The 12,818-nt window shown below is 55.7% G+C and overlaps 1 protein-coding gene across 3 annotated transcripts; it reads right to left on the bottom strand.

The window, feature by feature from the left end:
* Nucleotides 1-254: 254 nt before the first annotated feature.
* Klf15 (KLF transcription factor 15) lies at nucleotides 255-12,091 on the bottom strand. 3 transcript variants are annotated; one of them, XM_050160270.1, is made up of 4 exons: nucleotides 11,938-12,091; nucleotides 7,201-8,304; nucleotides 3,368-3,461; nucleotides 1,181-1,342 (listed from the first exon to the last, which is right to left on the bottom strand). In XM_050160270.1, exons 2-4 carry the CDS (start codon nucleotides 8,277-8,279, stop codon nucleotides 1,325-1,327), a joined length of 1,191 nt encoding a protein of 396 aa, XP_050016227.1. In that variant the 5' UTR covers nucleotides 8,280-8,304; nucleotides 11,938-12,091; the 3' UTR covers nucleotides 1,181-1,324. The 3 variants fall into 3 exon arrangements, with proteins under 3 accessions (XP_050016225.1, XP_050016226.1, XP_050016227.1); XM_050160268.1 differs by lacking the exon at nucleotides 3,368-3,461 and having other exon boundaries at nucleotides 255-1,342; nucleotides 11,938-12,089; XM_050160269.1 differs by lacking the exons at nucleotides 3,368-3,461; nucleotides 11,938-12,091 and adding an exon at nucleotides 9,245-9,648 and having other exon boundaries at nucleotides 255-1,342.
* Between the last annotated feature and the right edge of the window lie 727 nt (nucleotides 12,092-12,818).

Genomic DNA, 12,818 nt, shown 5'->3' with positions numbered 1-12,818 from the left:
TGGAGAAGATCCCTAAGATGTCAAAGTCACAGTGCAGGGAGCGAACAGGTCTGCCACCTCCCTGAGGAGGGCCCATAGAATAGATGATTGCCTTGGCACAAGCAAATGGCAATAACCAGTGGGCATGAGACACTGCCCTCAGGTGGGACCAGACATGGCTGAAGAGAGGAAGGTCCACATAGGGACCTGGGAAGAGCAGAACCCCAGACTCACTCCCAAGTCCCAGGTCAGCAGAGGAAGACAGGGCCAAATGGTTGAGTTCTTTTTTCTCCTTTTATTGGCAAAGTAAATATATTTTTATGAAGGACCAAAGAAAATATACATAATTGTAACATATATACACTGACTTTATAGAATTTTTTAATTTCAAATTTACACAAATGTCAACGTGTTATTAAAAGATATTTTATGTAGATGCGTACCTATGTACAGTTTATTTACATACATTCATAGGATGTGAAATAGACCTGTCAAAACAAGCTAGTCCAGTTGGTACTAATATCTAGACCTGATGAGGAATGCAAATCTAAGTCAGACTGGGAGGCACTAGCTAGTTGCTTGGCATCCACCAGGCCAGTTCCTGTCTCCTCTTACCACAACCCGGAGGATGCTGATGTCTGGAGGAGGGTGAGCCAGGCTGGGTACCGATGGATATGGCTCCATTTGTCTTGCATTTAAGCACATGCATTACAGCCTAGAGCAAGGGTGGCCATTCTCCTGGACCCTCAAAGGCCTCTTGCATATGGCAGTCCTCATGCCACAGTTCAGCCCTACACTTTTGACCTACTTCCTTGTTCCCAGCATGGCTCCTTCTGGGAACTATTTCGACACAATCGAAACACTTCTTCCCCAGCAATAATGTTGGCTTTGGCCCAGGTAGGAAGCCCAATGGGAGAAGGGCAAGGACCCCCCCCCCCGCAACAATCCTTCCGGCTGGCAGGAAGGCACAAAGGCACAAGGGTGCAGGCCTGCCTGGGCCACCGGGGAACCAGCCCCGGGGACCTTGGGGACTCTAGGTCCTCCCCTGAAAGGCAGTCATGGCGGTTCTGGGTCACACCTCCTAAGATTCAGAAGGGGGCTGGTAACATTGTCACATCCTTCTGAAGGAGGCAATAAGTTATTGCATTTAAAAACAAAGCGTGGGGCTAGGGGAGGGTGGGGTGGTCACTGCACTCAGTTGATGGCGCGGACTGCCCGACTGCTCCGTGGGAAACGATGCACCTTGATGTGTTTGGAGAGGTGGTCACTCCGCGCAAACTTCTTCTCGCACACGGGACACTGGTACGGCTTCACACCCGAGTGAGATCGCCGGTGCCGTGATAGTTCATCTGAGCGGGAAAACCTGTGGAACATGGCGGTCAGCCAGGCCAGCGTGGGCACCACCACTGCAAGTGACCTCAAAGCCAGTGCCACAGCCTCCCCAACACCAGGTGGGGGTACAGTGGGCTAGGCTAAGCCAGGCTGGATCTTAAGTGATTAGACCACCTCTGCAGCCACCCAATGAGATCCTGGCAAGCCCCAGTGTCCCTGAGACCTCCCTCTCCTCTCTGTCCTTATCCGCTCATTCTTCAGTCTATCCCCAGTGTCACTTCCTGGGGGGTCCTACACCGTGTGCTGAGCTGCACCACAGCACTGCGCACCATGTTATCTCTTGTGTGTGCTGGGGAAGCAAAGCTCGGACACAAGCGCTCCACCACCGAGTACCACCTCCAGCCCCATGGCATTTTCAGACTAGTTTCAACATCTTAATTAGGCTCAGCTGTGCCTAGACAGCGTAAGCTCCAGGAAGAAGAGCGCACTCCCTGTTCTCTGTGCCCAGGAGGTGCAGGCACCCCGGGATGAGAGAAGATTGTCACACACTGATCACTGCATATATCCCCAGGAACACACAGGAGTCCCAGGCCCGACACCCCATTTCTAGATAGGTGCCACTCGGTGTGGCAGATGAGGTGGACAGCAGGGACATCACACTCAGTTGCTAGAGCTATGGTCACCTTAGCTCAGATTCTGCAGTAGACCACCCTGACCTCAGCCTGGGGAACAAGAATAATAAATAGTGACATCGACAACCGGCAGGGCTCATGACACCAAGGGCCTCAAAATCCTGTTCTCTGAGCAGTGCAGGGCCTGTCAAGGCAGGTAGATCCAATGTGGAAGCTGCTGCCTTGCAGCCACGTCCCAGGGGACCGGGCACAGGGATGTCTCTTAGAGGACCACTTAATTAGATAGAATTCATGGTGATGTGAACTGAGACAGAACACCTGAGGCTGGAATGAAGCCTCTCCCCTGGCCTGTCTGCTCCTGCCTCTCATCTTTCTCTTCCTGGCCGGGTAGTGCTGTTACCTGGATCCTGTGCCATAGCCACGTGCCCTCAGCAGGCGTTGGGCACGGAGCCTCACAAGGAAGAACAGGTTTGTCAGTCCCCATTTCACTGGTCCTGAGCATCCGGGACCTCAGTTTCCTCCCTCACTCCCTGCATGCCTTCTAAGGGACAGGTTATAAGACACCCTGAGAGGGACAGCAGCTGAGGGGCAGCCATGCCAGAGAACAAGGTGTCCCCATTCCAGAGCCTCCCTCTGCTGCCACAGCCTTTTGGTACCTGACAGGAATGTCCTGGTAACTGAGTCGAAGATGACCCCTGCCTGACTGGGTCACATCCTCTGATAACAGTCAAACGAGAAAGCCTGAGGCAGCAACAAGCAAGAGATACAAGATCTTAGCTGGGCAGGACACAGCCTTGGGATTGGTTTGGGCAGGTTGCCAAGTCCTGCTAAACCCTGGTATCCCTACCTTGGGACAGTAACAATGACAGACTTATCTCAGGGGACAATTACAGACAATGGGGCTTCAAATGTGGCAATTGTTTAAGAATTGTGAGCTCCTATTGAACACAAGGAATAGAACACAGGACCTTTCTGGTAGATGGCAAAGGCCTGGTGCCTGGCATCTGTGGGGCAGGTTCATAACTCTCGTCGTTGGGTCATAGGGCAGAAGACGCACAGGGTCCATCAGGAATGCTAGCATAAGAACTGTGTGAGACACAAGTTGCCATCTGCCAGAAAGTCACTGACAACAGTCAGATCTCAGAAGCTGCAGCCTCCTAAGGCTGCATGTGCAGTGTGCAACCTGCAGATCATATGTGGGCATCTGCCAGCCACAAGGCCAGAGGACATGCCCCTGCACATGGGCAGCGGTGATGAATGCTAAGAGAGTTGGCCTGAAACCAGACCACTAAGCCCAAATCTGGTACCCACTTCCGCCAACACTCAGTGGCTTTGGACTCTACTGTCCCCCTCAGGGCCTCCTGTGTCCACCATGGATGCCGGTAGTACATGACACATAGCGGCTGACAGCTATTAATACTCACTTCAGCTATGGCCCAGCAAGATTCTTTCTGGAAGGAGCGGCTTGGCCACTCTGGAACAGGATGTTCCACTGCAGGGAACAAAGGAGGCCTGTGTCTGCAAGTGGGGAGAGGAAACTTCTAGGAAGGCGGCAAACAGCCACTTCCCAGATGGTTACACCAGAATAGGCAGGCTGGCTTTAGTCCCTCCTGAATGCAAAACCACGTCCTAACAGGGAGAGAGGAGGGAATCCTGGCCACACAAAAGCAGAATGCAGTGGGTTTTGGGACTGGGACAGGTGCCACCTCGGCTGCGGGGCAGTCCCCTGGGCTGTGGAGGAATGGGAGCAGAGGCAGGGGCTTGGGCAGATTTAGGAACTCAGGGCCCAGTGCCAGCACCAGAGCCGGATGGGAAGTATAGAACGCGTTGGACCAGCCAGGCCCAGCTGCAGGTGGAGGAGGGGCCTCTCCCCTGGGAGGTGAGCAAGAGTGTAGAAAGGAAGCAAAAGTGTGGAGAAGCACTCTGAGCCTAGGGTGGGTGAGGGAGAAAACAGCTGTTAAATTCCTGACTCTGCCACTTTTTTTTTTCTTTTTTTTCCCCTAAGACAGGGTTTCTCTGTGTAACCCTGGCTGTCCTGGAACTTACTCTGTAGACCAGGTTGGCCTTGAACTCATAGATCATCCTGTCTCTGCCTCCCAAGCGCTGGGCAACTCTGCAACTTAGAAGTTGTATGACCACAGAGAAAGTGCTTACCAGCTCTGTGGCTCTATTTCCTCCATTAGGCGCACCTCATAGGAACTGACACAAGCATGCTCAGATTAGTGCCTCGTCAGAGCAGTTACCACCATGCCTGCCGCTCTCTCCTCTCCCACAGCCAGGAGCCAGGAGCACAGCACAGCCTAGGGGCTGAGGATGTGGCCCATTTGGTAAAGTGCTTGCTGAGCAAACATGAGGACCCAAGTTCAGATCCCTCCGCACTTACATAAAAACTGGACACAGTAGGGTGTGCCTGTACTATCAGTGCTGATAGGGTAGTGACGAGCTGGAACTCACTGGCCAGGCAGCTTAGACAATCCATGAGCTCTAGGCTGTGAGAGACCCAGTCTCAAAAAATAAGGTGGAGAACTATTGAAAAAGACACATGATAAGCATCTCCGGCCTTCATGTGCATGTGTATCTGATCACAGGAGTACACAGTACACATACATACACACACACACACACACACACACACACACACACCACACCACACACCACAGCATATACTATGGCCACTTCCAAAACTGGCTGTACTGCTGAAGAATCAGGCAGGTGCTGCACCCATGGGGATGTACCCCAACTCCAAAATCACACATACTAGCTACATCCTTCTGAAAGATGATCATTCTGTACCTTGATTTCCCTCTGTAGAATGTGGGTTACTGCATATGATTGTAGAGTTCTTGTGAGGACTCAATAAGCTAATGTGTGTATTGGGGGTTCACAGCAAAGGCTGAGCCACCACAAGCATCCCGGGGCCCGTGACGACGGTAAGGGAAACAGAGGGGAAAGTGGCATGGCTGATCTTGCTAGAGAAGGCGTAAAGGCCAGAGAGAACACTGGGGAAGCTGTGGGCCACAGCAAGAAGGCTGGACTGGAATTTAAACACTCCAAAGTGTTCTCTGCATTTGAAGGCCACATCAATTTCAGGGAGTAATGAGCTCCCGCAGAAGGGCATACACAAGAGAAGGGGTTGGTGGTTATCCCAGCACACAGTGATCCCCAAAGCGACATGCTACCGCCATCATCATTGTCATTACAGCCCACCCTCCCACCTAACTGCTGCAAGGAATTGCTGCCCACTACACTGCTTCTGAGTGGAAGGCTGACCACATGCAGGGAGCTCGCAGACCTTAGAGGCACAACCCCTAGGCTTCTAATCTCCAAGAATATCCTGGGGATCTCAGACACTCAGCTCTTTCCTGAGGCAGATGCTACACAGGGACCTTGATATGGACACCATGTTTTTAGTCTTGCTGAGTGGGCTCTGCCTGGGCAGTGAGGCCAGTGCAAGGCTCAGGGTCAGAGCCAAGGCCCTTCCTTGGATCTCATGCTGCCTTCCAGCCCTCATCCTTGACCACATCTTACAGCCTGTAACCCCGGCCTGGCCTCTTTCTCTCTGAAGATGCCACTCAAACGTCAGCACCAGTCAAAGTGAGCAATCAGTACTTCCTGGGGCAAGCAAGCCCATGGAGTGAGCACTGTTGGGCCAAGGCTATTCAGTAGCCTGTCCTTCAGCAGTCCCTGTGGGTGCAAACACCTGCCAGTGTCCCAGGCAGGACACCTCGGAGATTCTTCTCCATAGTCCGACTGTGGGAAACTGACCTTTAGCCTCATGAAAAGAGGGCACAATCAGACCCCCCACATTATCTCTGAGCTCCAGAGAACAAAAAGAGACAGGAGATTGCAAGTTGATAGCAACCCCAGGGCGGGCTCTGGGCCTGTCCCACTGCCTCCTCCAAACAGGGTCCATTGCTCCCTCCGTCCTCAGTCAACACCCCTGCCAGGTCTCTGTCTAGGCTCCTCTTGCCCTACAACTTGTCCACTCACTTACCACCCCACAGTCCTGCTCTGGGTCCACTCCCGAAAACATGGCTCAGAGAATAGACAGCAGACCTAGGGAGCCCAGCAATTGAACAGGTTAAGAGAAGACAACAACACCTCTCAGGAACTTCCACAACCCAAAATACTGACTGAGAAAGTTCCTTTTCTGGTCACTTTGGTGCTGGAAGGGAAATATTGCCACTGTGACAGGCCATCCTCCAGGCTCAGTCTCATCAGGCTAGCACCTGCCCTGAGGCTAGTCCCACTAACTCAGAACTCCCTCTCGGGGCCTATTCCTGGGTGCCACCCCACATCAGGTACAAGACGTGCCCATACACTGCAGACAATGTCTAGCTCTATCAGATCTGTGCATACAGATGAGCCTCACCTGATACACACACACACACACACACACACATGACAGACAAGATGGAACGGTGCTGCTGCCACACATGCTATCCACCAAGGCCAGAGCATCCACCACCTGGCTGTAGCACCCTGGGCGTGTGAGCTTCTGCAGGCAACTAGCCTCCTGAAGACCATGATGGGCACCCAGGGCCTAGGACAGGGCGACCCCAGGATTCCATGGTCCCTGTCATCACATCTGGGCAGTCTGGATCCACCCTGTTCTGTGGAACAGAAGTCTATAGGATTCTGCCACCTTTGGCTCCATATGACAGCCGTCTGTCCTTCCTTTCGGCTGTTCTCTATGGCTTCCCAAACACACCTCCAGGTCGCCAGGGAAGAAACAAGGCAAAGCTCAGCCCAAACTTGTGAGCAAGGCCCACCTCCTGGCTGGAGGGAAGTATAATTTTCTAGTTCGAGTCTCAGGGCTCACATTCCACTCACACAGTACTGTGGCATGGGTGGTTCTTGACCAGTCAGAGTCTCCATGTACCTGACCAGAAATGTCATGGGTGTAACGGTAGTACTTACCCCAAGGATGCTGAGAGGCCGCACGGGTCTCTGGCCCAGTTCCCTAGCTGAGCTTCCTTCTGCTTCAGCCCAGCCTGAGAGACCACATGTAGCATAAGCCCAAGCAAGACTTACCTGCTCTTTAAAGAAACCGGAGACCAGGTGGCTACCAGCTTCAGTCACCAAGAGGGACAAGGAAGTCTCCAGCAACTGTGCCAGCTCTGATCCTGACCCTTGCCCACCCCTTGCTCCTTTCCTAATCCTCCTTATCTAATGGAGAAAGGGTGCTTGGCAACACACCCCGGTGAGCAGCGATGTGCCTCCTAGCTGGCTGCCCAGCCTGTCCATGCATACTGACCTCCAGCCGCAGCCCGGCCAGGTGCAGGCGAAGGGCTTCTCGCCTGTGTGCCGGCGCAGGTGGGCCTTGAGGTGGCTACTCTTGGTGTACATCTTGCTGCAGCCGGGGAAAGTGCATTTGTGCATTTTGAGAAGTTCTGCTGCTGGGTTCTTGGGGAACTTCTGACCCACAAGGAGGCCAGCAGGGCCAGGACCTAGGGATCCCGAACCAATAGGTTTGGCAGCGATGGGCACAGGCGCGATGCGCACAAACTTGGAGGGCAGGTTCAAGTTGGAGGATGGTACCACTTGAGGCAGGAGTGCAAAGGTCTGCCCCTGGATGTTAACCAGGAGCTGGGCGACCTTGACACTCTCTGGGGCCTGCCCTGGGGAGGCTGGCCCTGAACCTGCCTCCTGCTTCACAGCAACAGGCTGGATCTGCAGCAGCACGGGCATGGGACCATCACGTGCCGACCCCTCACCAGCACTTTGGGCACCACCCCCACCGGTGCCACCTGGTGGCGGGGTACAGCGCTCTCTCCCACCAGACTCTGGATGGAGGTGGTTCCGGTGTGAACCAGCGGAGAGCTGGCTGCAGGCCTCCAGGTCCCTGCTGCTGCTCTCTGGGGCCTCCTTGACCTCAGCCTCCATGTTCTCTTCCAAGAATTCTTCAATCTCCTCCAGGGTAGGCTGGAAGGGTCTGGAGACATCATCAGGGTCTCCTGACAGGAATTCAGGGAAGCAGAAATGTTCCCCTTTCACAGGCACAGAGGCTCTCCTCCATGATCCCCAGGTCACAGGGCCACTGCTATCTCCGACACCTCCACTGCCACCACCACTGCCCAGTGTGGCCTGAGACAGGAGGAAATCCAAGATGCTGTCCTGGGCCTCAGGGCCTGGACCTGAGCCGTAGCAGGAACAGAAGGCTTGCGATTCAGGGCTGGCACAAGAGCAGGGGCTGGAGACATCGCTGTCATCCTCAGAGATGGGAGAGGGCAACATGTGGTATGGTCGCCGGCTGGCCAGCCTATCACCCAGGTACCCCACTGAGCATTTTGGTGACGAGAAGGTCTCGTCCACTGGAAGCAAGTGGTCCACCATGCTGGCTTGGCCGAGTCTGTGGTGGCTGCAGAGGGAACAAGGGAGGTCTGGTTAGAAGGACTGCATGCTCACTGGTGCCTCGCAGCCTATACCCTCGGTTGCCTGCCCAAGGAAGGCCTCCTGTGGCCAAATGTCCAGACCCTGCTTCCATCCCAAGGGACAATGGGGCCGGCGAGTGTGTTTTCAGAAATTGCATCACCCTGTTTGCAAAAGAGCCCTCTCCAGGCCCCGTTGCACAACCCAGGGCACTTCTGGTTTCAAACATTTTCCAGAATGATTCTGGAAAGGAATAAAACAAGGAATGCTCTTGTCTGTGAACAGCTGAGTCCAAGGGGGAAAGGAGGCCAGGGGGAGGAGGCCCTGCAAGTGGCAGGACCTAAACTCTGCCCTCTACCTGGAGTTAGAGAGGGGGTGACAAGGAAAGATGCCATTTACACTCTGAGCCCAGGCTTCGGAGGCTTCTGAGCGAATAAAAGCACAAGCTGCTTATTAGATGTTCACTTCAGATTTCAAAAATGAACTTCTGTGAATGCAAGCACAGCGTTCCCAGAGTTGAATGGGACACGCGTGTATCTGAGCTGCCTGTACTTTAGCCTGGTAGCTATAATGTAGAGGGGGAAAAAGGTTAGAGGCCATTAAGTGCCTGCCTGCCTTCACAATGTTTCCCTACAAACTTCCAGCCGAGTTCCAGAACCACCTTTCTCCTCTACGACTAGGAGAGGAGACACGGAGTTGAGCCAAGCGCTCCCTCCATGGCGCCTAACACTTTCCCGCCATGATGGACAAGGTCCAGTCCCTGGTGGCCATGAGGCTCCAGTAGGTCTGAGAGCCCAGTTTGTGGGTAACTTCCTGGGACCTCACAACCTTCGGGCAGGATGAGGGGGTGACATTTGCCCTTGGCCGATGTGTGGGAGCAGAGCCTCCTGTCCTCCCTCCACCCCACCTCTCCTGTCTGGGACACTCACCGACTTGGGGAAGCTCAGCAGATGCCCGTGTCCCCTCTTGGCAGCACACTCTGCCGTATCCCCAGCACTCAGCACCACACCACGTACCCAAGAAGGGCTCAGAGAATGTGGACAGAAAGGAGAGGGAAAGCCGTGCCCTCCAAAGCCAAATCCCATGCTAGGTCTGGCGCCAAGGAGAGTCAACAGTATCTGGCTGGGATGGGGCCACCTCTCTGGACCTTTGTCCCCGCCCAGTGACCACGGCTGGCTGTGTGATTATCAAGACTGAAGAGGGGGAATGTGCAGAACTGTAGAGTCCATAGTCTCTGCACCCACATCCTGGCCATCATCTCCACAGGTCCACTCCACAGCCTGGCACCTGGCACTGCCCAGCAGCCAAGAGGCCAGAGTCATTTTGCTCCCCTGGGTCTCAATTTCCCCAACTGTTCTATGCCTCGGTGCTCTCTAAGTTTCTCTCTTGCTCCAGGGAATAGAGGTAAGATCTGAGCCCGAGGGTAATCCTGCCAGGAGGCCATCTGGGTTTAAACACTCAGTTGAGGATCTAAAAGCAGGAGTGTGCTTTAAAATACACGCTCTTCACTAAGGCAAATGCTGAGCAGGAATCAAGTGCCAGACAACGCAAAAGGCAAAGGCACGGGGCGCACGCCTCGCATGCAAGCTATCAGCTGCGTGACCTCAGGCAAGGGGCACAACTTCTCTGTGCAGACATCTGGGTGCTGCCAGTGTGACCCGGCTCCGAGGCTGCGTGCACACCCAAAGAGCTCATGTATACCGGAACACTTATTAAGATTTGGACAGTCAGGCAAACGCAGGGCGCATGGTATCCCAGGACTTGGAACAGAGCCGCCTAAGATCTGAGATGACATGATCACAGCTGGACACCCCACAACACCGGGCGATCACACTGTTTTCAAATGTGATGGTGGTCTCCAGACTCCATTGTTAAAAGGATAGAAACCAGTCTGCTGTAAGTACAAACAGCAGTGCTGGTGGGCAGAGCGGCTCATACTCAGAATCTCAGCACTCAGGAGACAGCCAGGGGATCATGAGTTCAAGGGCAGCTGTGTGAGATCCTACTGAGACGTGGAAGCAGGGCAGAAACAAGGTAGTGAATGCAGATACAAAAGGATGGCAAAGTGGAACTGCACAGAAGAATCTCCCTCCCGCCATAAAAATGTTTCCGATTCCTTCAGGGCCCAGGGCACCAGCACCCTGCCCATCCACGCTGCCCCTCCAGCTGCTTCAGGCCTGACTCATCTGCACTAAAAGAGCCTGGGCCATGGCACCAACAACTCCTCTGTGGAAGTCTCTCCAAGCGTTCCAGGTGGGAGCTCATTATTTAGTTATTTCAACTCAGAAGACACTTTCCCTTAGACAAATCACCCGGGATTATATCCTTCACAGCAGGCACCACTGTGAGACCTGTCTATGCTCTGCTTCCCCACCAGAATACAAGCAGTTATGACTTCCGTACAGGCCAAGATCTAGAGTCAAGAAACAGCCCTTGACTGAATCCAGGAGTGGAGAGGCCCCAGTCAGTCAACAGGATCTTAAAACAGAACTGAGCAACCCCGGGACACTGAGGCGTTGAAGACCCAGGGCTGAAAGTCTGAGTGCCAGCGCTCAAACCGGTCCCTGAAAAACAGCAGCACGTGGCGCAGCCAGAGGCGCAGGCTGCCTGCAGGGGGAGGGGGCACCCGGTTCTGGGCACGGTCCCTGGCCGGCCGCTGGACTCCGCCCCCTCTCCTAGCCGGCCAGGCCTGCTGTTTATCCTCCCGGGGACACAGCGGCTGTAGGAACAACATGTAATTGATAACAAGCCTTGAGCCGGCCAAGGGCTAGCCATTGGGTCAGCGTGCAAATCACGGGGGTGGCGAATGGGGGCCGCTCTTCAAAATAAGAGTCTCCTTCTTGAGCAGTCCTAAGGCCCCCAAAGTTACATTCTCGCACCTGTAGGGCTGTGGGGGCTCTCCATGGTCGGGGAAAAAACATCTGAAGGACTCAATCAAACATCTGGGATTTCAGCTTCGCATACCATGAGAGAAAACAGCCCCTGTACCCTGCTCGTGAGAGGGCTTCTAGGAAGGGTGGCCTGCCCTGCTCCGCGGCTGCTACCCTCAGCCACCTCATCGGTAATGTTTGGTCAAAGAGGCCTGGGAACTCTGCCTGGGGAATCTGAGCAGAAGCGCAGGAACGCTGCGGGTGCGCGCAAATGGGTGTGAGTTTGTGTCGTGTGACTGCGTGTGCGGGGCGCAGTGCAGCCGTGCGGGTGTCCGCAAGGTGCCCGCGCGTGGGTGTCCACCCGTGGGTGTGAAGTACGCAGGGAAGGAGGTGGGCCAGACTCCTGCGCACGGCTTCGGAGAGCACCTTACCCTCCGCCCGGTGCCCCCCTCCGCGTCCCCTATTAGGCCACCGCTGCTATGACCGACAGTAACCTATCCGCCCCTCTGTCGCCAGGCCCCGCCGGGCGCCGCCATATGGGAGCGCAGATCCAGGAGTGCCACGGACGCGCGTGGGCTCCGCGGGCAGGAGCTGCGTACACGGGGTTTGTCCTCCGCGGGTCCCGCGCTCTCACACGGGGGGTTCCCGCATTCCCCGGGCCCCGGCGCGCAGCTCGAACAGCGCGCGACAGGGGACGGCCCGCGATCCCCCGGGCGGACCCACGCGGCCGCGGTATCCCGCGCGTCTCCCACCTGGACTCGGCGTCGCCTGGCGAGGCCTTGCGCGTGCGGCCCGGCTCCGTATGCGGCCGCGCGTCCAGCGCTCCTGGCCGCAGCCCGCGCTCCCTGCGGCCGAGCTGGGCGCTCGCCGCTCACCGCTCTCCGCGCTCTCCGGCCGCTCACGTGACGCCGCGGGCGCCGCGAAGGCTCGCAGGAGGCTCGGCCTCGGGCGCGCGCCCCATTGGCTAGGGCCGCGCGTCACGCGCCCCGCCCCGCCCCGGCCGCGCCCTCCCGCAGCCCACGCGCTCCAGGGCCTCTGCCTGGATTCTCACTTGGTTCTCCGGTGCGCACGGGAGACGGGCCTAAGGACCCACGGAAAGCCCGCACAAACATGAAGTGCAGGCCACGTGGGGCCTCCTGAGCGGAATCGTCCCCGCAGCCCCCTCTGCAGCCCGATCAAGGCCGGATCTAGTAGGAACCGTGTCTAAAGGAACCATTTGTAAAAATCCATCTGCTCTTTTCTCCAGCGGTCATGGTTACCCACGGGAATGCGCGCTCGCTGCGCTGCCCTAGGCCTCTGCGACTGACTGTCCGCGGAGGCTTGTGACAGTGCGGGCGCCTCCCCCAAAGACTGCAGGGCGCTCCGATCTGCAGAGGGAGTTCCAGACTTCAGTCCCAAGCCATCCTGGGCCGCTCTTGCACCGACTTAATGAGGAAAGTGAAGCCCTAGAAAACACGTGAGCAGAGGGAGCTGGGTACCCTGCTGTGCCCTTTAACCCACACTATACCTGGTTCCTCAGCCAGCATGAAGAAACCCGCTGAGAGAGAGCACGGGCCTTCCTAGCCACACATAGATAGAGGACCAGGCAAAGCCAGGTGTGTCTGCCTAGGGAGCTTCTTACAAACACCTAGGA

The sequence above is a fragment of the Alexandromys fortis genome, unplaced genomic scaffold, assembly GCF_014885135.2.
Source record: "Alexandromys fortis isolate MF-2015 unplaced genomic scaffold, M_Fortis_MF-2015_v1.1 scaffold_111, whole genome shotgun sequence".
In the NCBI taxonomy this organism is placed as follows: domain Eukaryota; kingdom Metazoa; phylum Chordata; class Mammalia; order Rodentia; family Cricetidae; genus Alexandromys; species Alexandromys fortis.
The sequence above is the reverse complement of the archived record's forward strand: the minus strand, read 5'-3'. Positions and strand labels throughout refer to the sequence as shown.